Raw genomic sequence first — 20,609 nt, 5'->3', positions numbered from 1 at the left:
TAGTCTACTGTATAATCTATATGTACCACATCTTCTTTATCCAATCGTGTATTGTGGGTGCTTAGGTTGCTTCCATATCTTGGTTGTTGTAAATAGTGCTTCAATGAATATAGAAATGCATACATCTTTTTGAATTAGTGTTTTGGATTTCTTCAGATAAATACGTAGAAGTGGAATTACTGGGTCATAAGGTAGTTCTATTTTTAATTTTTTGAGGAACCTCCATATTGTTTTCCATAGTGACTGTACCACAATCAGGGATTGTTATTGCAATCCTATAAAAAGTGCATGAGGATTCCCTTTCCTCCACGTCCATGCCAGCACAGTTTTTTGATTACTGATTCGGTTTCAGTAGTTGTAATCAGTTTGTTCAGTATTTCTGTTTCCTCTTGATTTAGTCTTGGAAAATTCTATGTTTCTAGGAATTTATCATTTCCTTCAGATTGTCCAATTTGTTGGTATATAGTTGTTCATAGTACTTTCTTATAATCCTTTGTGTTTCAGTGGTATCAATTGCCACATCTCCTCTTTCATTTCTGATTTTATTTATTTGGGTCTTCTCTCTATGTTTCTTGATGAAATGGATTAAAGATTTATCAATTTTGTTTATCTTTTCAAAGAACAAGCTTTTGGTTTCATTGATATTTTGTATTTTTTAAAAAACTCTATTATTTCATTTATTTCCGATCTGATCTTTATCATTTTTTTCTACTCACTTTGGTCTTTGTTTGCTGTTCTTTTTTCTAGTCCCTTTAGGGGTAAGGTTAGATTATTTATTTGAGATTTTTCTTGTTTCCTTAGGTAGGCCTGCATTGCTATGAATTTCCCTCTTGGGACTGCTTTCTCTGTTTCTCATAGATTATAGGTCATTGTGTTTTCATTTTTGTTTGTCTCAAGGTATCTTTTGATTTCTTCCTTGACCTCATTGTTAATCCAGCCATTGTTTAGTAGCATGTTATTTAGCCTCTATGTGTTTTTCAGTTTCAGTTTTCTTTTTTTGTTTGTTTTTTTATTGATTTCTAGTTTCATACCATTGTGTTTGGAGAAGGCATTTGATATGATTTCAATCTTCTGAAATTTATTGAGACTTGTTTGTTGACTAATGTGGTCATTTTGGAAAATGTTCCATGTGCATTTGAAAAAAAAAAACATATTCTGCTGCTTTGGGGTGAAATGCTCTAAAAATATCAATTAAATCCATCTGGCCTAATATGTCATTTAAGGCTGCTGTTTCCTTGTTGATTTTCTGTCTGGAAGATCTGTCCATTGGTGTCAGTGGGGTGTTAAAGTCCCCTACTATGACTGTATTACTGTCAAGTTCTTACTTTATTTCCATCAATATTTCTTTTATATATTTAGGTGCTTCTTTCTTGGGTGCATAAATGTTTATAAGGATTATATCCTCTTGTTGGATTGATCCCTTTATCATTATGAAATGTCCTTTTTTGTGTCTTATTATGGCCTTTGTTTTAAAGTCTGTTTTGTCTGATATAAGTATTGTTGCCCCAGCTTTTTTTTTCATTTATATTTGCTTGAAATATCTTTTTCTATCCCTTTACTTTCAGTCTGTGTGTGTCTTTCTATCTGAAGTGGGTCTCTTGTAGATTGCATATGTCTTGTTTTCTTATCCATTCAGCTACACTATGTTTTTTGATTGGAGTATTTAATCCATTGAAATTTAAAGTGATTATTGATAGGTACCTAGTTATTGCTATTTTATTGTCTATATTTTTGTTCTTTTTCCCCTTCTTAAAGAAATCCCTTTAACATTCTTGTAATACTGGTTTGGTGGTGATGAACTCCTTTAGTTTTTTCTTGTCTGGGATATATTATTATTTTTATTAAGCAATTTGCCCATTTTTTAATTGGATTGTTTGACTTCTGTCACTGAGTTGTATGAGTTCCTTATATATTTTGGATATTTACCCCTTATTGGAGGCATTGTTTGCAAATATCTTCTCCCGTGCAATTGGTTGTCTCTTTGTTTTGTTGATGGTTTCTTTTGCTGTGCAGAAGCTTTTTAGTTTGATATAGTCCCATTCTTTTATTTTAGCTTTTACTTCCCTTGCCATTGAGGTCAAATTCATAAAATATGCTTTTAACCCAATGTCCATAAGTTTAGTACCTATACTTTCTTCTATGTGGTTTATTGTTTCAGGTCTTATGTTTAGGTCTTTGGTTACCAGAGGGAAAGTGGGGAGGGGGGATGGTAGAAGAGGGTAAAGGGAGTCAAATATATGGTGATAGAAGGAGAACTGACTCTGGGTGGTGAACACATAATGCAATATATAAATGATGTATTATAGAATTGTATACTTGAAACCTATGTAGTTTTGTTGACCATTGTCAATCCAATAAATTTTAAATAATAAAAAAAAAGATCAGTGTACGAGGTACATGCATTGCTACATGGGTGTCACTAGTTCTAGACCCTCTCAATGGACAGAGTTAGAAATCTATATTTATTTCTTCTCTGTCTATTAAACACTTTGAGTTTATACTGATACCTCCAATTTCAATCCAACACTATAGGTTTATTCTAGCTTTTCCTTTTCCATATTTGAACTCTCTTCTCCCGCAGTGAAAAACCTGGTTCTCATTATCCTCAACATGTTTACTTATTTGCTTAATCTTATAAAACACTGAGAGCAGTTGCAGAATTTCTAACCCATCACTACGGAAAACAGACTTAAGAAGGTACAAAGCTCTTGTCTCTAGGTGACTTTGAGGCTCCACAAAAGGAGGAAGTGAAGGCTAAGGCAGACTTTAAACTACCTACTTGTGTGTTGAAGGTGTGCCTCAACACATGCACAGAGCTCCTCTGTGAAGGTTGGAGATTTATTGATTCAGGCATTAAAGGAAACCTCTATCCAACCATTACCTGAGTATTCAGCTAACCAGCCTGAGACCTCAGTAGACACACGTGACAAGGAATACGGAATTTAATGCATTAGTGTAGGAAAAATCACTAAATAAACAAACAAACAAAAAACCCTCTTGGGGTTGGGGAGATTCTTATTTTCAGAGTTGCCACATTATATCATTTTAAATGTCTAATATTGAACAAAAATTATGATACATGCAAAGAATGAAAAGATATGGCTTAAATAATTCATTACTGTTAACTTATATCAAAATGGTATTCTTGCTTTAAAATTATATTTTGATATATACCATTTCTTAATTTGGGAATAATATGTCACCTATTAGAAAGCCAGAATAATTCCTTCAAGCTTCCCTAGATGTACAAAATCTTTTCACATGTGAATAAGCATTACTTTAACATATAAAATTTGATTTCTTTTTGGGTAAACTATTATTCATAGAAGATAGAAACAAGAAGAAAATTTATTCCATAATTTTAATAGGTTAATTTATTTGATGACTTAATTTAGTAATTATTGAGTCAATCCAACTTGTGTTTATTGGAATAAAAATCTACATCTAATTTAAGAAAACATTTAAAAACATAGATTTATATGTAAATTAAAAACATAGTTGTTAATATTCAAGAGATCCCACAAAGTTCAATCTGAATTGAACTGTGATATTTTCTGAAACCTCCTTCTTGAATTTGAGAGAACTAAGTAAAGCTTCGTAGCCAAAAACTTTATTTTCTTGTTTTTCCTACAGCAAAAAACAGTTTCCTCACTGACCACTGTGAAGTTGATACTGTAGTAATGTTAATTCATACCTCATGCAAACTTCTGATAATTCTGTTTTCTTTAGATGTTTTTTGAGATAATACTATATGTGTGCTCAGATTCCAGATGTGAATATTAATAGAAAATTAAGAAAATAATCTAATAAATGGATAATTATTGTGGTTCTTCCCTGAACTGGTGAATAACATCTGCTGAAGTTATCTTATATAGCTTAAATATAGAAGCAACTATGAAATTAAGAGTTGTATAAGACTCTAGCCAACAAATTATAAGTTTTAGCTGCACTTAATCTGTAAAGAGAAATTATATTTATAAGTTATTTTGTATAACATTTTGATTTGTAGAATTTAGCTTCTCTCTGTCTTTTTAGAAGAGCCCTAGTGCTTTAGAAGTATCGTTATACATTTACTTTTCAGAGCAAAGTTTGCAGTTGGAATTATGACACTGACATGTTTGCTAATGATAACATGCTGAGAATTACCTGTATGCTGCCACACTGGAAAGCAGTCCATTAGTGTTTAAATTGATGCACTTTGGGACTTTTAATTCTTCATAAATTCTACTTCCATATTTAATTATGGAAAAGACTTGGGGGAAAAGTTGCATAGTTGTTTCTTCATTCATTTCATTGTTACTGGGAATGACAGTTAGTAGTTCTTCTTCAAGGTATAGTCCAACATTCACTTAAAATAATGCAGTTCCATGCTGAGTTTGCTTCAATTAAGTCATATTTTATTTGCTAATGATTTTCCAAGTTGACAATGACCTTGAAGTTGATATTGTCAACACTTCTTGACATAAAGAGAGTGTGATTTAGAGCTAAGAGTGCATCAATTTATTCTTCATTTTCTGTCTGTATTTTTAAAAGACTTTTAAATTAAATTTCAGATGGAACATTTACCTGAGTACTGCAGAGGTTAGTGAGTTAAGTGCTTTTCAATTCTCATGACTTAAATAAAACAAATTTTAGTGTGCACACAGGAAAAAGATTTTGCTAATGTCTTGAATGGTGTGTGTGTATGTATAGTCATAATCTTTCCTTCCACTGGGTTACCTTAAGAATTGTTAAATAATGTTAATTAAATTGCAAAATCGCAATAGTGTAAATTAACCCAAAGAAAGCTTCCTGGACATAATTCTGTTCACGGTCCTGAAATGCTGTGTTAAGAGAATTAATATAAAACCTTAACATGTATTTTTTTGGCTATAAAAGAATGATGTAAAAGATGACTTATAAAAATGCTCTGTTTTAAATATTGATTTTCTTTTTTTACAAACCTATAGGCTATAATAGTAAGTCAATATATTAGATATGCTTCTGCCTGAAATATATATCTAACATGGCTATATTATATTAGAACAGAGTTCTACATCTGTGTACTTCACTAGTGATTATACTTAAAATCTGCACATTTATAAAATTCTGCTTCATTTCTAAGTAAAATAAAGTACAACACAAATGAGAAATTTTGTTCTTTCTTCCATCAAAACTGTATATGTACTTTAAATTCCATGGCTATATTAGGTAATTCCATTTGAAAGGTGGTCTAGAACACTTATTTTAGCAAGAGAAAGTATTGTTCTTTCTTTTCCTGAGGCTCTATAGGGTGCAGCCGTCTTTGGAGTTGCCACTGACCCAATGGAACAGAAGGCTTTTCAGCTACTCTAGTGGGTGCCATGGTTTCTTCCAGTACTCTCCTACTACCATCTGCTGCTCTGCTGGACATGTCAGGCTGTGCCATTTTTCTACGCTACTCTGCTAGGTATTATAGCATTTCTCTCTGCACTCCAGACCCAAAGCCTTTGGATGATCCTATTGCCTTATGTTCTTTTGTGTTGCACTCAGGAGTGCCAAAGTAATGTGTACTCTATGTGTGATAGAGCCTGGTAGGATAGCTCTTTTGATTTTTATTCATAGCTCTGTTCTAGGACTGACAGAGGTCTGGGTTTGGGAATGCTGTATCCACTAGACAACCTCCTTATAATAGTATTAATACTACTACCACTACTGCTACTAATACCTTACTTTGATATAGTGTTTGATAGTATTGTAGTTTCATAGTGTGTTAAACCTAAATGTCCATAGTGAAGAGAGGAAAATACCACTCTGCTCTTTGTGTTACAATTCATTAGAAAGGATCTGCATATCAATTAATATAAGCACATTGAGACCACTTACAGTGCTGGACATATTCCTAGTGGAAATAAGGATTAATACTTTTTATTTATCTAACAAGTTTTCGCAGGCTTCATTAAATTGTGGGTATAAAGAGAGTCACAGTTATGTTAATAACACAAATATGTATGCTGTCTCCTCTTATTGTGGTAGAGGACCACTACCTTCTGCAAAGTTCTCTTTTCCAAGTGTTTCTAGAAGCCCCCAGAGGCTGTCACAACCAGGCTCCTGAACAAATTTGTTTCCACTGAGACAGCTGCTGCTCCACCAGACATCTCAGTTTCTTGCCAGATGGTGCTCTCTGCTGGGCATTTCCACCAGTGTACTCATCATAGCTAACGCTGCATGCTGAGTTGAGTGAAGTCCGGAGAACAATACTCTTCCTTCCTTGTGTTATATTCCTTTAGAGGGCTCTAAAACTGGTGCTGATTTTAACCAGTGTTTTAATGAAACAGGTCTTTTAGATTTTTATCATAGCCCGTTTGCACTTTGCAGGGCACAGGCAGAAATCCACTGGGGACTTTCTGTTAGGAGACAAATTCAGTCAACAGAAAACAGTATTTAGCACTGCCACTAAGATTTTTTTACTGGGCGAGGGTCATGGTTAGCTGCTTTCCATAGGATTAGTTTTCACATTCACTGTCGGGTGGTTTGCTCTATTAGTTCACCAGACATTCCAAAATATGTCTGAATCTTACTTGGACATAACTGGTAACTCCCTGCTTCTCTCAGCTCTAACATTCTCCACCATCCTAAGCAAGGAACTAGCAAGGAGATTTACTAAAACCAAAACACGAGAAATCTTCAGAGAAATTATAATTCCATTTCTCTATGAGATTGCATCTATGAAAAAAAGAATCAACAAAGGTCTCTCTTCACTCTGTGCAAACATCTAAGTTCTGTCAGATTGTGTTGGCCTCTGTTTAATTCTCTAAGATCAGGTGGTGTGGAAGAGAAAGTTTAGTTTTATTGTGTTTGCATTTGATAACATCCGAGGGCTAGTTGTTAGTGGTAAGTTCTAGGAAGTAACCCACATTTTCACACAGTAGGGAATTTTAGTGCTGTGCTAGCTTCTTTTTGCATTTTGTTGTGGCATCCCAAAGCTTTCTGGAGTGGTGCCTTTCTAATTAGAAAGTCTGTCCTCATTAGGAGCTAATAGCAGTGCTTCATTCATTTCCAGTCACCCATGCCAAGAAGAGAGTGGTTGTTAGCATTCTCTTTTACCACTTCATGTCAAGGCACTGGTGCAAATATCTAAAGGTATTAGTAGTTTCGAGATTGCTCCCTACTCATTACCAAGAGTCCATCCGATTTCCTATGTTTGTCTTTCTGGGGACATTAATAAGGTTCAGCTGAGGTTCTTTTTACATGCAGTGAAGTCTTTTTCTGGTTCTAGTTTCTGCTATGCTCTGTTTTTCAGAAATTCCTCAAAGTTTTGGAATGTGAATGACACTTTGTCTTAGTTTCTAGCACTGATTATTTGTGTCTCTTTTACACACATTTTATATTTCGGTGGGAGTGGGGCAGATACAGGTTTAATTAACCATTTTAAACTGGAATTATACTTTTTATGACAAATATTGCTATTTGTTTTATTGTAGTTTATAATAGTAATAGGGAGAGGTTGGTTCCATTGTTCTTGAATAGTAATGGTTACTTAGAACAACTAACACTTATGCAGTTAAACTATAAGTTTATGTTATGGGGATTTTATTCAGTATCATATTAATTGTTTTAATAATTCAAACTTATTTTAAAAGTGTATTTTTACAAATATGAATTAAAAATGAATTAAATAGACTAGCGTTTACCTTTTACCATCAGTTAAAAGATGAATTTATTTTAAAATATTCTTAAATGATTGCTCAATTTAGAATGTAATTAAGTCAACAGAAGAGAACTCTTGTAAGAGAAGCTAGTATTCTTATACTAATTTATTTTACTAAATTATATTAATTTATTTTATTGGTTTTTAATAAAACCAGGTGCTCTAACTTCTCTAAAGTGAACTTTTTAATGGATCATGCTTAATTTTGATATATATATATAGTGGATGTAAAGGAAAGATGATTGATTTCTCATGTCATGAGTAATTTATTTGGCATTAAAAGACTGATCTTGACCTCAACATTAGTAATAAAATGAAATGGTAGTATTTAATTTTTTGTCATATATTTGTTACTCTTTGAAATGTTATAGTTTTAAATATCAGGTAATTAGAAGTTATCTAATATCTGTTGATGATGCTTGAAATTTAATTTAACTTCTTGAAATTAATGTAATTTCTGTTTAATTTAAGTCATCTTTAGTAGGTTTTCCCATTCCCTAAATCATAAAATTTGTCCCCCTCTTTTTAAAAAAATGTTGAGCAGCTCATTTTCTTTGCCCTTAAGGTTTTAGATTGCTGAGTGGACTGCCGGGAGAGGAAATGCTAAAACTAGAGGTGCTTCTCTAGGAATTCTGGCAGACATAGGAGTGAAATGGGGCATAGCAATAATAACTTACCTTGAGATCTTTCAAGAAAGACTAGCATTTACCAGTGGAACTCCTTAACTAAGGTTATCCTTGCTTTAGATTTAGACTTAAATATAGTTAAACATTGTTTCATAGCTTATTTAATTTCTCTCTCATCTTCACTTTTTTTTAATAGGATTTTTCCAACGCAACTTTGAAATACAAGGGAATACATTTTGGCAGCTCTTTGGGAAGACTAGAGTTACCTATAAAGTCAGGGCCTGGTCCTGGACAGTATGATATAGTCCAGTAAGTGAAAAAAAGTATACCTTTAATATAGTTCTTGACTATATTCTAACAATTTAGACTAATCTATGCTATATGAAAGGAAAAATCAGTATAAAATCTCCAAGAAGTAGTATATTTTGGAGTAACCCATATGAAAACTATTGCTTTTTGTGAGTTAGATCCTGTGTACCTGCTTTACATATATTACCTCATTTAATCACCACAAGTCTCTGTGTAGTTGCTATTGTTATACCTATTTTATTAGTGAAAAATGCAAGGGTCAAAGAGAATAAATAACATATACCAGATCATGTGGCTATTAAGTGGCAGGGCTAGACTTTAATTGAGGCCTGTTCAATTACATAGCCCCCGTATCTAAGTTCTAAAATATACTGTCTTCCATTATAAAACAGACAAAATATCAGAAAAAATATCAAAGAAGTAACCCAGGGTTCATCTTGTCCCTGACCCCAGTGTCCATTCTTCTGACTGCGTGATAGATTTAGAAGTCATTCTTGGTGTGCATCAGAGCCGTAACATAAGATTGGAGGTAATATTAATGAAATTTAACGAGGAAATACATTTCTGCTAAAATAACTCTGTCTTTAGTTTCTCCTACTCATACAGTAAGGCCTTAGATTTGGGTCCATTGAAGACAAAATTGAGTAACAAATACCATGTTTCTCTTAGACTATCAATCCATTTCATCATTAATTTTCTTTTTTTAATCAAGGTCCAGGTTGTCTGCCTGATTCTTTCGCTCTCATAGAATGAGTTTTCTCACAAGAAGTTCCATAGTGATTACCTATCCAAGTAGTTTGCTAGACAGATTCAGAAATATCTACATACCAGTGGTAGATACCACTTATGAGTAGACTCTTGTTGGACTCCCCTGCTACTGTTTATTCATTGAACAAACATTGTTTGAATTCTTGCTGTGTGCTAGTGCTAAACTTAGTAACTTAGAATAAAAATAGTAAAACATGGCTTTTGTTTTGGAGAGTTTATACACTATTCTATTGTCCTTTCATTTTTTATTCTCCTAATATGGGATAGCCACATTGTGTTTTTATTGTTTTGGTAGTTATACTGGAACTTTAAATATATATTTAGCTTAATGGGGTCTAAACTTAATATCTTTGTCATTCTTCCAAACAAAACAAAGTCTGTTAAATGTGCTAACTCTACTCATCCCCTTGACATATGCTTTTGTTATACAGGATTCAAATTTTATCCTCCTTGTCTTCCAGTTGGGCTGGTTTGCTTATCTATCTGTCTGTCTGTCTGCCTGCCAGTTTTATTGAGGTTTAATTGACATAAAGCAAAATTAACGTTTTTTAGTGTATGTAGTTCTATGATGATTGTTTTCCATCCATTCTACAATACTTCTCACTAAGTACCTCAGGCATAACCAGGACTCTATCTAATCATGTTGCTCTGATTTTACATGGCATTTTTTTTCTAAAGCAACTTTACTTTTTCAACCCTGTCCCATTCCTGTTCTTCTGCTATTTTTTTTTTTTTTTAATTGGGGAAGGGGAACAGGACTTTATTGGGGAACAGTGTGTACTTCTAGGACTTTTTTCCAAGTCAAGTTGTTGTCCTTTTAATCTTAGTTGTGGAGGGCACAGCTCAGCTCCAGGTCCAGTTGCCATTGCTAGTTGCAGGAGGCACAGCCCACCATCCCTTGCGGGAGTCGAGGAATTGAACTGGCAACCTTGTGGTTGAGAGGATGCGCTCCAACCAACTGAGCCATCAGGGAGCTCAGTGGCAGCTCAGCTCAAGGTGCCGTGTTCAATCTTAGTTGCAAGGGGGCGCTGCCCACCATCCCTTGCGGGACTCGAGGAATCGAACTGACAACTTTGTGGTTGAGAGCCCGCGCTCCAACCAACAACTGAGCCATCCGGGAGGCAGCTCAGCTCAAGGTGCCGTGTTCAATCTTAGTTGCAGGGGGCAGAGCCCACCATCCCTTGTGGGACTTGAGGAATTGAACTGGCAACCTTGTGGTTAAGAGCCCACTGGCCCATGTGGGAATTGAACCGGCAGCCTTCGGAGTTAGGAGCACAGAGCTCTAAACTCCTGAGCCACTGGGCTGGCCCTTCTGCTATTTTTTAATATTATTTTCTTTTTGATCTTTGTCATTTCCCCTGTGTTTTTCCTTCTTTTGTTTTTATTTTTATTTTTTGCTTCTAGGAATGTATCCATATGAATTGCATTCCAGACTACTTCAGTTATTACCATTTCCATTATTTCTCTGCTCTTTGGCTTTGCTGTCTTGTATCTTTTACTTGGAGTTGTCTTGGTTCCTTCTGGCAGCTGACATTTTCTACCCCTTTTTAACAATTTTTGACTTTTGTTTTATTGGGTCAAGTCAGAATTATTCTTGGAGATTTGATATAGTATAAAGTGGTGATACTTGCCCATTGTAAATGGAAAGATGAGTTTATAGATCTCTGGGAAAGACCAACCTAAATGATATGTGACCTTTCTGATGTCCCAAATATAAATTTGTTATCCGTAGAACTATTTGAGGTTTTGAAAACAAATTTATTTGTTGAATTTTGTGTGAAAAAAATCAGTGAAGTTAGTTTTTAACAGTGAAGTAAGATGTTAAATGAGTATTTAAATCATAGCAATGTCAAAGAAAATAATTGCAATTATGCAACTTGAGCATTTGTCTTTATGTTTTTCTTTAATATTATTTGCTTTTTAATCTGCTTATGTTCAGGATAGTTCACTGGAAATGTTTAATGAGAGATTTAAAAAGAATTTTTCTTTAAGAAAAAGAAGAAAATAGTAGATAGTCAGTACAGCCGATTTAAATATAAGTCTTATAATAATAATAGCTAACAGTTATTGTGAACTTATTATGGGCCATGTATTGCACTAAACACTTATCTGCTTTAATCATTACAACCTTGAGAACTGTTTATTACTGTTTCCAATCAGGTGAGGAATCTAATCTGATGCTTAGAGAAGTTAGGTAATTTGTGTAACATTACACAGCTAGTAGGTAGCAATGCTGGGATTCATATCAGGCTGTCTGACTCCAAAGCTTGGGCTCTTAATTACTGTTTATTTAGTTTCTTATTCTTTCTTGAGGTTGTATGAATTTCAATGAAGCTTCTCCTTCATTTTCAAAGATCTTTCTTATGCTCTTTTCCTGATTATTTTATGATATAAATAGCATAGACCTATTTTCCCTATTATATTAGTAATAATTGAAATACTAAACAATTTGAAATTTTAAAGACTTTTTATTATAAATAGAATACACAGGAAACTTTCGGTAGCTTTTTATGTAAACTCATGACATAAATCCTCTATTTTCTTTTCTTTTTGGAGTTGTTATTAGAATGTCTTTATTATAATGCTCTAAATTGGAAAATGCAGAACTAACCAAGATAAATGAATATATTTTATAAAATTTAGAATATATTGGCCTAACACATCCAGATAATGTTTTTATTGCATATTTTTTAAGCAGAAAATGTTGGTGTAAAAATGTTTTGTTGGTTTGTTTAAATATTTATGCATTTGAAATTGAGACCTCAATTTCTTTTTAATTTTCTAAAGGAAAAAGACACCACATTATGAAAATATTAACATCAAGAAAGATCAACAGAAAAATTATTACTCACATCTACCACGATTTTATGAAGTAATAATATTACAGGAGGAAAAAAAGGTAAGTTGAAAAGTAACTATTTCATTTACTTTTTAAATTTTAAGATCATTGAATCTTACGACAAGGTTAAAGTACTCCTAGATCTACTGTGCCTGGTAACTAGCTAGTTGTCACTCAATGAATGTTGTGGAAGAAACTGTACTTAAAATCCCCATCAAGTGATTACCGTCTCTGCTTAAACACCTCTTGTGATAAAGAACTCACTAATCCTATAGTTTCTTATTTCAGTAGTGGGCAACTCTGTTTCTTATAATTTTCCTTCTTAAACTGACTTAAATTTACCTGTTTGCTGCCTACTTATTCTTTCTTTTCCTATGACTTTTTAATCTCCTTATAAATCCTTTCTAGTATGGATAAATATGTTCAAAATATCTTTGACTGTTCTCATTATTTAACTGAAAAGGGATTGCTTCAGTTTGTGAATCTCTCTCTTTAAAAAACAAAACAAAACAAAAAAATCATACGATACCAGAACCAAGCATAATATTCTTGATGTAGTTCCTAGTAAGATTTTTCATCTTCCTGTTCTGGATAGTGTATATTTATTAATACAAGGCAAATACAAGGCCCACAATTCCATTAATTTTTTTTTTGTGTTTATGTTTCAGTTTACTTATTTAGAACTTGTAGGCAAATAAAGCCCAGGATTTTAATTCCTTTAAGTATATTATATTTGAACTTAAAAACTTGAAGATTCTAGGATAACATTTTAAAAATAGACCCATTAAGAGTAAGGATAAATGATATTTGGTTTAAAAATCAATACTATTTCATTAAGAATTTTCTCTGCATTTGATTTCCTTGGTCTTCTCCTGAATATTAATCAGCAATGAAAAATATTGTTTATGGAAATATTAGAAAAGCACACAATAACAGAATAATATAGTACAGTTGGTTTCACAGAATAACAATTATAAATCTTAAACAGGATGAAAAAGTGTTAATTTAGAATTACGAGAGATACTGGTTTATAGTTGATTTGTAATGTATTTGTCTTGTTTTGGTATTAAGGTAGTGCTGGCCTCATAGAATGAGTTAGAAAATGTTCCCTCTGCTTCTATCCCTCTGAAAAAGATTTTAGAGAATTTATATAATTTCTTTCTTAAATATTTGGTAGAATTTACCAGCAAACCATCTGGGCCTGGTGCTCTCTGTTTGGGAAGATTATTGATTATTGATTCAATTTCTTTAACAGATATATGCTTATTCAGATCATCTGTTTCTTTTTATGTGAGTTTGGTACACTGAACTCTTTTAAGGAATTTGTTCATTTAATCTAGGTTATCAACTGTATGGGTATAGAGTTGTTCATAGTGTTCATTTATTATCCTTTTAATGTCTATTAGATCTGTAGTGATGTCCTTTCTTTCATTTCTGATACTAGTAATTTGTGTCCTCTATCTTTTTTTCTTAGTTTGCCTTGCTAGAGGTTTATAGATTTTATTGATCTGTTCAAAGAACTAGCTTATGGTTTTATTGATTGTCTCTATTCATTTCTTACTTTCAATTTCATTGATTTAGGTCCTAATTCTTTTATCCCCCCCCCCACCGCTTTCTTCCCCCCTTTCCCCCCCTCCACTCTGGTTCAAGCCATTGTTTCTCAGTCTAGTTGTGTAGGAGACAGCTTCCTGGTCCATGCTGGTATTATGAGCCTTGAACTCCCCCTCCCTCCACTGAGGCAGTCAGTCGCCAGTCGTTGGTCGGCAACTCACAGCAGCTCTTGCCAGCTGTGGTCGCTCATGATGGCTGCCGGCCGCTCATACTGGCAGCTGGCCATCCACGCTGGCCACCAGCCGCTCATGGCAGCACACGGTAGCCCATGGCAACACACAGCAGCCTGCGATGGCACACAGCAGCTCACAGCAGCTTACACCAAGCTCTGACTGCTCATGGCAGCCCCCCTCCAGGGAGAGCTGTTGTTCACAATCTTAGCTGTAGAAGGTGCAGCTCACTGGCCCATATGGGAATCGGACAGGTGACCTCCGCATTAGGAGCTCGGCGCTCCAACCACCTGAACCACCGGGCTGGCCCGGCACTAATGCTTATTATTTCTTTTATTCTCCTTAATTATTCTTTGTTTTATTTTCCTAAGGTGGAAACTTAGATTATATATGATTTTAATGCTATAAATGATATCAATTATATCAAGTTGACTGTTGCTATTACTGAATTTAACTATGTCCTTATGTCTGCTGGTCAGTCCACTTCTGAGAGGCTTTGAAATCCCCAACTGTGATATTGGATTCACGTATTTCTCCTTGCAATTCTATTAGTTTTTGCCTCATAGTTTGCTGCTCTGTTGTTATGCACATACACATTAAGAATTGTTATGTCTTCTTGGAGAATTGACCCTTTTATCATTTTGTAATGACTTTTTTATCCCTGATAACTTTTTGATGTCTGCTGTGGTCTAAAATCAATGTAATCACTCTTGCTTTCTTTTGATTAGTGTTAGTATGGTATGTTTCTCTACATTCATTTACTTTTATCTGTATGTGTCTATATTTAACGTGGGATTCTTCTTTTCTTTTAATTTTTATAAGAGTTTACTTAGCCAAACTGATGACATATGCCAGAGAGCAAGATCTCAAATGCTCTGGAGAAGAACTGTTTTTCAGTTTCTTTCATGCATTTGAAAAAAGATGGATGTAAGGAAGATTACATGAAGGTGGAGGAAAGTAAGGTGAGGGGTTAGATTACTGGATAGTTAAGAATATTTTCTCTCTTGAGGGTGATTACACCATAGAAGGAGGGGAGTGAAAGGGTGGTTCACACATTAGAAGGAGGAGTCTGAAAGAGGCATTTCAAAGGTGTGTTAACCTAGATGTACAAAAACAGTGGACAGGGCTTGCTTAAGACAAAGATAAACATTTTACTAAAAAAGTTATATGCCTAGGGTGTGACTACCTACCATGATCTGCCCAGTTAGGAATCTATGATTAGATCACACTGTGAGGTTACTTTCCATAGAACTCCCATTTTTGTCCAGAGGTCCCCCTTTTGGTCATAAATCAATCCAAAGGATGCACTGACAACCAAACTTTTGGTCAGATAATGTGGTCTCAAAATTCTAGGAAGGCTCATTTCTAGGTAGTCTCAGTATCTATGTTGTCTTATTGACCATTGGGGATGGGGCAATACCATAACTATGTGATATGAGTTGAGTCCGAATTTTCCCAAAAAAAGAAGGGCAAATTAAATGAAAAGCAGTCAGGTCTCTTGACTTTCACTGCAAAAAAAAACTCACTCTGGGTCATTTTTATCTTGTGAACTGTCATGATCTGAGTTTTGCCTTCTATCTCATTTTTATGTATTTGGCATCTAGTATAACATTTACAAAAAACATGAAATGAATAGTAACAGTTATCTTATACATGTTCAATAATCATAAACAGTTGGACTATATAGAAAAACTCAAAGAGCAAGTATAACTATTATTGTGACTAGTATCATTAGCAGAGAGTTAAAAATAATCAAACAAAATGGATTCTGAGTTCAATATCAATCTGTAGCTATACAGACCTTGTCAATGTCTTAGGATAACTGTCTACCTCTGTTGTAGACAGCTTCTCATCCTGTAGAAGTCTTTGCTGTCTGTAGACAGGGATAGATGTCCATTCTCAGGTGCCTAATAAGGTTCCTTCCAATGAGATTGGAGAGTGTCTTTTATTTGATGTCCTTTCCAGTAAACAAAATCTCTGGGTGGCAGTCAGAGTACTCTAAAGTCCTTGTTTCCTGGGAGCTTGCTGTGAAAGGAAGCAGTTAACCTATTTGGCATTTTTTTGAAGTGACTTTATCAAACCTTGGCAACAACGTAAAATGTCTCCTTTCAATAACGTCAACTCATAAGTTTCTTCATCTAAGTCCAGCTTAAATACACTATGATGATGCCAGGGAGCCAGGAAGAACCACGTGGCCATCTTGGGTTTCCCAAGCCCTGATTATTTGTTTAATTTACAACCATTATTTGTTTACCCTTAAAAAATACTCTAGAAGTTTTTCATCATTTATTTTACAATGCTTCCCATGCAATTTCAAATCTTTTAAGGTGTTCCAGGGGTTCTTCTGAAACACTGTAAAGTTATTCTTACATATTTTGAGATTTTTGATCCTTAAAACCTCAATTTCTAATGAAAACTAAGAAGTAAGCAATAAGCATTCTTTATTTAATAGATTGATGAAGGTATTTTATAACCTGTAAAAACATAGTCTATTTTACTGGCAAATACACACACACATACACACACACACACACACGTATGAATATATATGTATATATATGTGTATATATATGTATATATATATACACATATATATGAAATATTATAATCTCTAGAAACATATTCATAGATATCAAAGTCAGTTATTAACAGACTTATTTTGTAAAACCTAGGTAAAACATAAATATTATATTTAATATCAGTAACTCAAAAGACATGTCTGTTCTACTTAGACCAACAAACTTTCACTTTTATTTACTAATGATTAATCTTAGATCACATGAGCTTGAAGAGCATTTAGTTAATTTCTATAGTCCTGGGAATTTTATTTTTATTTATTTATTTAGTTTTTTTAAGGTATTTTATTTTTTTATTGGAGAATATTGGGGAACAGTGTGTGTTTCTTCAGGGCCCATCAGCTCCAAGTCGTTGTCCTTCAATCTAGTTGTGTAGGGCGCAGCTCAGCTCCAAGGCCAGTTGGCGGTTTTCAATCTTAGTTGCAGGGGGTGCAGCCCACCATCGCATGTGGGAATTGGACCTGCAACGTTGTTGTTAAGAGCTCTTGCTCTAACCAACTGAGCCATCTGGCCGCCCAGTCCAGGAAATTTTAGAACACCCAATCCTTACAAGCTCTTGCCTTTAAGTTAATTTTAACAGTACCATCTGGAGTAGAAAATTGTCTCACATTTACAACATAATATACAAACAGACAGACACAAACAGAACAGTTGGATCCAAATTTTGTTTTGGAGGCCTTTTACTATTTATATCTGTCCTTGACAAGTCAAGGTCGAAATGACCTTTCCCATTTTAAAATAAGGACAACCATTTTTAATCCCTTAAAGCATTGGGTTGGCACCTAAATGACATCATGGGTTGATCCATTTATTTCAATCCTTTTATAGAAGCTTATAGAGACCAATTAAATACGCTTTCCATTCATCCTGCCTAATTTTATAAGCTGGCTTTTTCTAATTGTGCATGCAAAAGATTAATTTAGAAGTATCAAAGCAACCTTATCTTAGCTATCTTAGTATTAATGGGGGGCTGACTGTTATGGGGCTTGTTGGCCTCAGAGGCACAGTTTCCCATGTTAATTTTAGCTTTTCCTTTGAGGTATGTAATATCTGAAGAAACTTTTAGGGAAAACCAACTTTTGTATGCATGTCTCTGGAAAAGCCAAATGCAGTGGGTTTCCGTATAGGACTGCTTCATCCTCTAAAGAAAAATTTTCCTTAGAAAATCCCACAAAGATTCTTAGATACCTAAGAATACTTGAGCAAGGGTCAGCAAGAGCTTACCAAACACCCCTGGAACCGTGATGCAAAGTGGGAGCTAGTGGGGCACAGTGGGCCCTTGCTTGTACATTGCACCAGTCCAGCTCCACAGGGTGGTCCTGGATGGGCTTCTTTGGAATCTTGCTGTACTATGGCAAATAAATGTCGACATAAGCTAAAGTGGGATTCTTATAGATAACAAGACTACTATTAGGTTGGTGCAAACATAATTGCGGTTTGTAATATATAAGTCTTGTATTCTGCATTTTGTCATTTGATCCACTCTGACAATCTGTCTTTTAACTGGTGTATTTAGACCATTGACATTCAATAATTATTGATACATTTGTAATAATATCTACCATATTACTTACTGTCTTCTATTTGATGACCTTTTTCTTGTTACTATTTTTTCTTGTTACTATTTTTTTTGTCCACTCTTTTTCTGCCTTTTGTGGTTTTAATTCAGCATTTTATACGATTCCATTTTTCCTCCTTCCTTAGCGTATAGCTATCTATACTTCTTTTTTCACTTTTAAGAATTTGTCCTAGAGTTTTTAATATTGATGTACAACTAATCCCAATCCACTTTTAAGTAATACTATACTACTTCACAGGTAGTGTGAGAGTTTTGTAATAAAATAATACTAATTCTTTTCTGTTGTCACTTGTGTCATTGCTGTCATTCATTTCACTAATATATAAGCATAGATAAACCTATGTGTGATATATATATATATATATATATATATATATATATATATATATATACACACACACACACACATAATCAAATATATTGTTGGTATTATTATTTTGAGCATATTATCTGTTATCTGTTAGATCAATTAAGAATAAGAAAACTAAGAATTTTTATCTTACTTTCACTTATAACTGCTTTGATGCAGATCTAAATTTCTGTCCTATGCTATTTTCCTTCTCGCTAAGGAATTTCTTTTAACATTTCTTTCAAAGCAGGGCTACTGGAAAGAAATTCTCTCATTTTTTTGTTTGAGAAAGTCTTTATTCCTCTTTCACTTTTAAAGGACAATTTCACAAGCTATGGGATTATAGGTTGTTTATTTTCTCTTTGTACTTTAAATATTTCACTCCATTCTGTTTTTGCTCACAGATATAATTCTTTGTTTCTCTTTAGGCAAGATGTTTTCTTTTCTCGGACGTCTTTCAGAATTTTTTCTTTATCTTTTATTTTCTATAGTTTGAAGATGTTATGCATAGGTGTAAGTTTTTTGGTATTTATCCTTATTTTGGGGCATTGGTGCTCTCTGAGATTTCTGGATCTGTAGTTTGATATCTGACATTAATTTTGGGAAATTCTCAGTTATTATTGTTTCAAATATTTCTTTTGGTCCTTTCTCTCTTTTTTCCTCCTTCTGGTAGTCCCACTATGTGTATGTTACACCTTTTGTAGTTGCCCCACAGTCTTTGGATATTCTGTTTTGCTTTCTGAAGTCTTTGTTCGCTTTGCTTTTCAGTTTTGGAGGTTGTTATTGATATTTCCTCAAGCTCAGAGATTCTTTCCTCAGCCATGTCCAGTCTACTAATAAACCTACAAAGGTATTCTTCATATCTATTATGATGTGTTTGGCCCATAGCATTTCTTTTTGATTCTTTTTTAGGATCTCCATCTCTCTGCTTACATTGCTCATCTGTTCTTGCATTCTGTCTTCTTTATTCATTAGAGCCCTTAGCATATTAATTATGCTTGTTTTAAATTTCCCATCTGATGATTGTATCATCCCTGCTGTACCAGGTTCTGATGCTTGCACTGTCTCTTCTAGTTTTTTTGCCTTTTAATATTCTTTGTAATTTTTTCTTCATAACTGGATATATTAGTCTGCTCAGGTTGCTATAAAAGAATACCATATGCCGAGTGGCTTATAATCATGAGAAATTTATTCCTTTAGTTTTAGGAGTCTGAAAAGTTCAAAAATCAAGGCATCAGCAGATTCAGTGTCTGTTGAAGTCCCACTTCCTGGTTGGTAGATGTTTATATTTTTGGTGTGTCATCACATGGTAATAGAGGCAAAGAAGCTGTCTTGTATTTTGCCTTTTTTGTTTGTTTTTGTTTTGCTTTTTGTTTTTTCTTTTAATAGGGGCACTAATCCCATTCATGAGAACTCTGCCTTCCTGAGTTAACGCAACTCCCAAAGGCACCCACGTCCAAATACCATCACATTGGGGAAATAGGTTTAAACATGAATTTTGGGGGAACACAAATATTTAATCTATAGCAATTGATATGATATATGAGGTAAAGAAAAAGTTTCAAATATTTCTTAAAATGTGGTAGTCAGTTGTGGGGGGATGGAAGCATTCTACAGTCTTATGATTAGTTCTCAGTCTTTTAGTGAACTCTTGCCTCTGTACTGTGAACTTCATAAGTGTTTCTCAGTTTTTTTCTCTCCCGTTGGGGAAGACAGGATGGCTGGTGTGGCTTGGAGTTGAGTATTTTCTTTATACTATGTGGAAGCCTAGAGGTGACTGGAGTTGGGTATTTCCCTTCCTCAGATCTTTTAGGAACTGATGACATTCCAGCAGGGCAGGCTCTGGTTAGTTAGATTCTCTTGAGAGCAGAACTTGCTGAAAGAAATAGATTATTCTAGTATATTTAAAAACGGTTCCTTTCTCTCTATCCCTGCAAGAAGCATGAGGGAATATTTCTCCTGTATTTACTGTGAGAACCTCGTTGAGCTCTTGGAGATAAATCAGAACTGTGGGGTCCTCCCCTATGACTAGGCCCTTAGAGTGTTTAACAATCAGACTTGTCTGCACTGAGCATCCAGTAATTCTTCAATTACAGTTCCGATTATCCTAGCC

At 34.2% G+C, this 20,609-nt stretch overlaps 1 protein-coding gene across 1 annotated transcript in view; it reads left to right on the top strand.

Moving 5' to 3' along the window:
* Nucleotides 1-20,609, top strand: part of STPG2 (sperm tail PG-rich repeat containing 2) — a 517,806-nt gene that overhangs the window by 18,441 nt on the left and 478,756 nt on the right. Inside the window, exons 5-6 of the mRNA XM_088792041.1 lie at nt 8,492-8,604; nt 12,160-12,271. Coding sequence (XP_088648167.1) covers nt 8,492-8,604; nt 12,160-12,271 — 225 coding nt within the window. The remainder of the gene's footprint in view (nt 1-8,491; nt 8,605-12,159; nt 12,272-20,609) is intronic.

The sequence above is a fragment of the Rhinolophus sinicus genome, chromosome 1 (genome assembly GCF_057876585.1).
Source record: "Rhinolophus sinicus isolate RSI-liver-muscle chromosome 1, RSI-T2T, whole genome shotgun sequence".
Classification (NCBI taxonomy): domain Eukaryota; kingdom Metazoa; phylum Chordata; class Mammalia; order Chiroptera; family Rhinolophidae; genus Rhinolophus; species Rhinolophus sinicus.
This window is presented reverse-complemented; position numbering and strand designations above follow the sequence as displayed.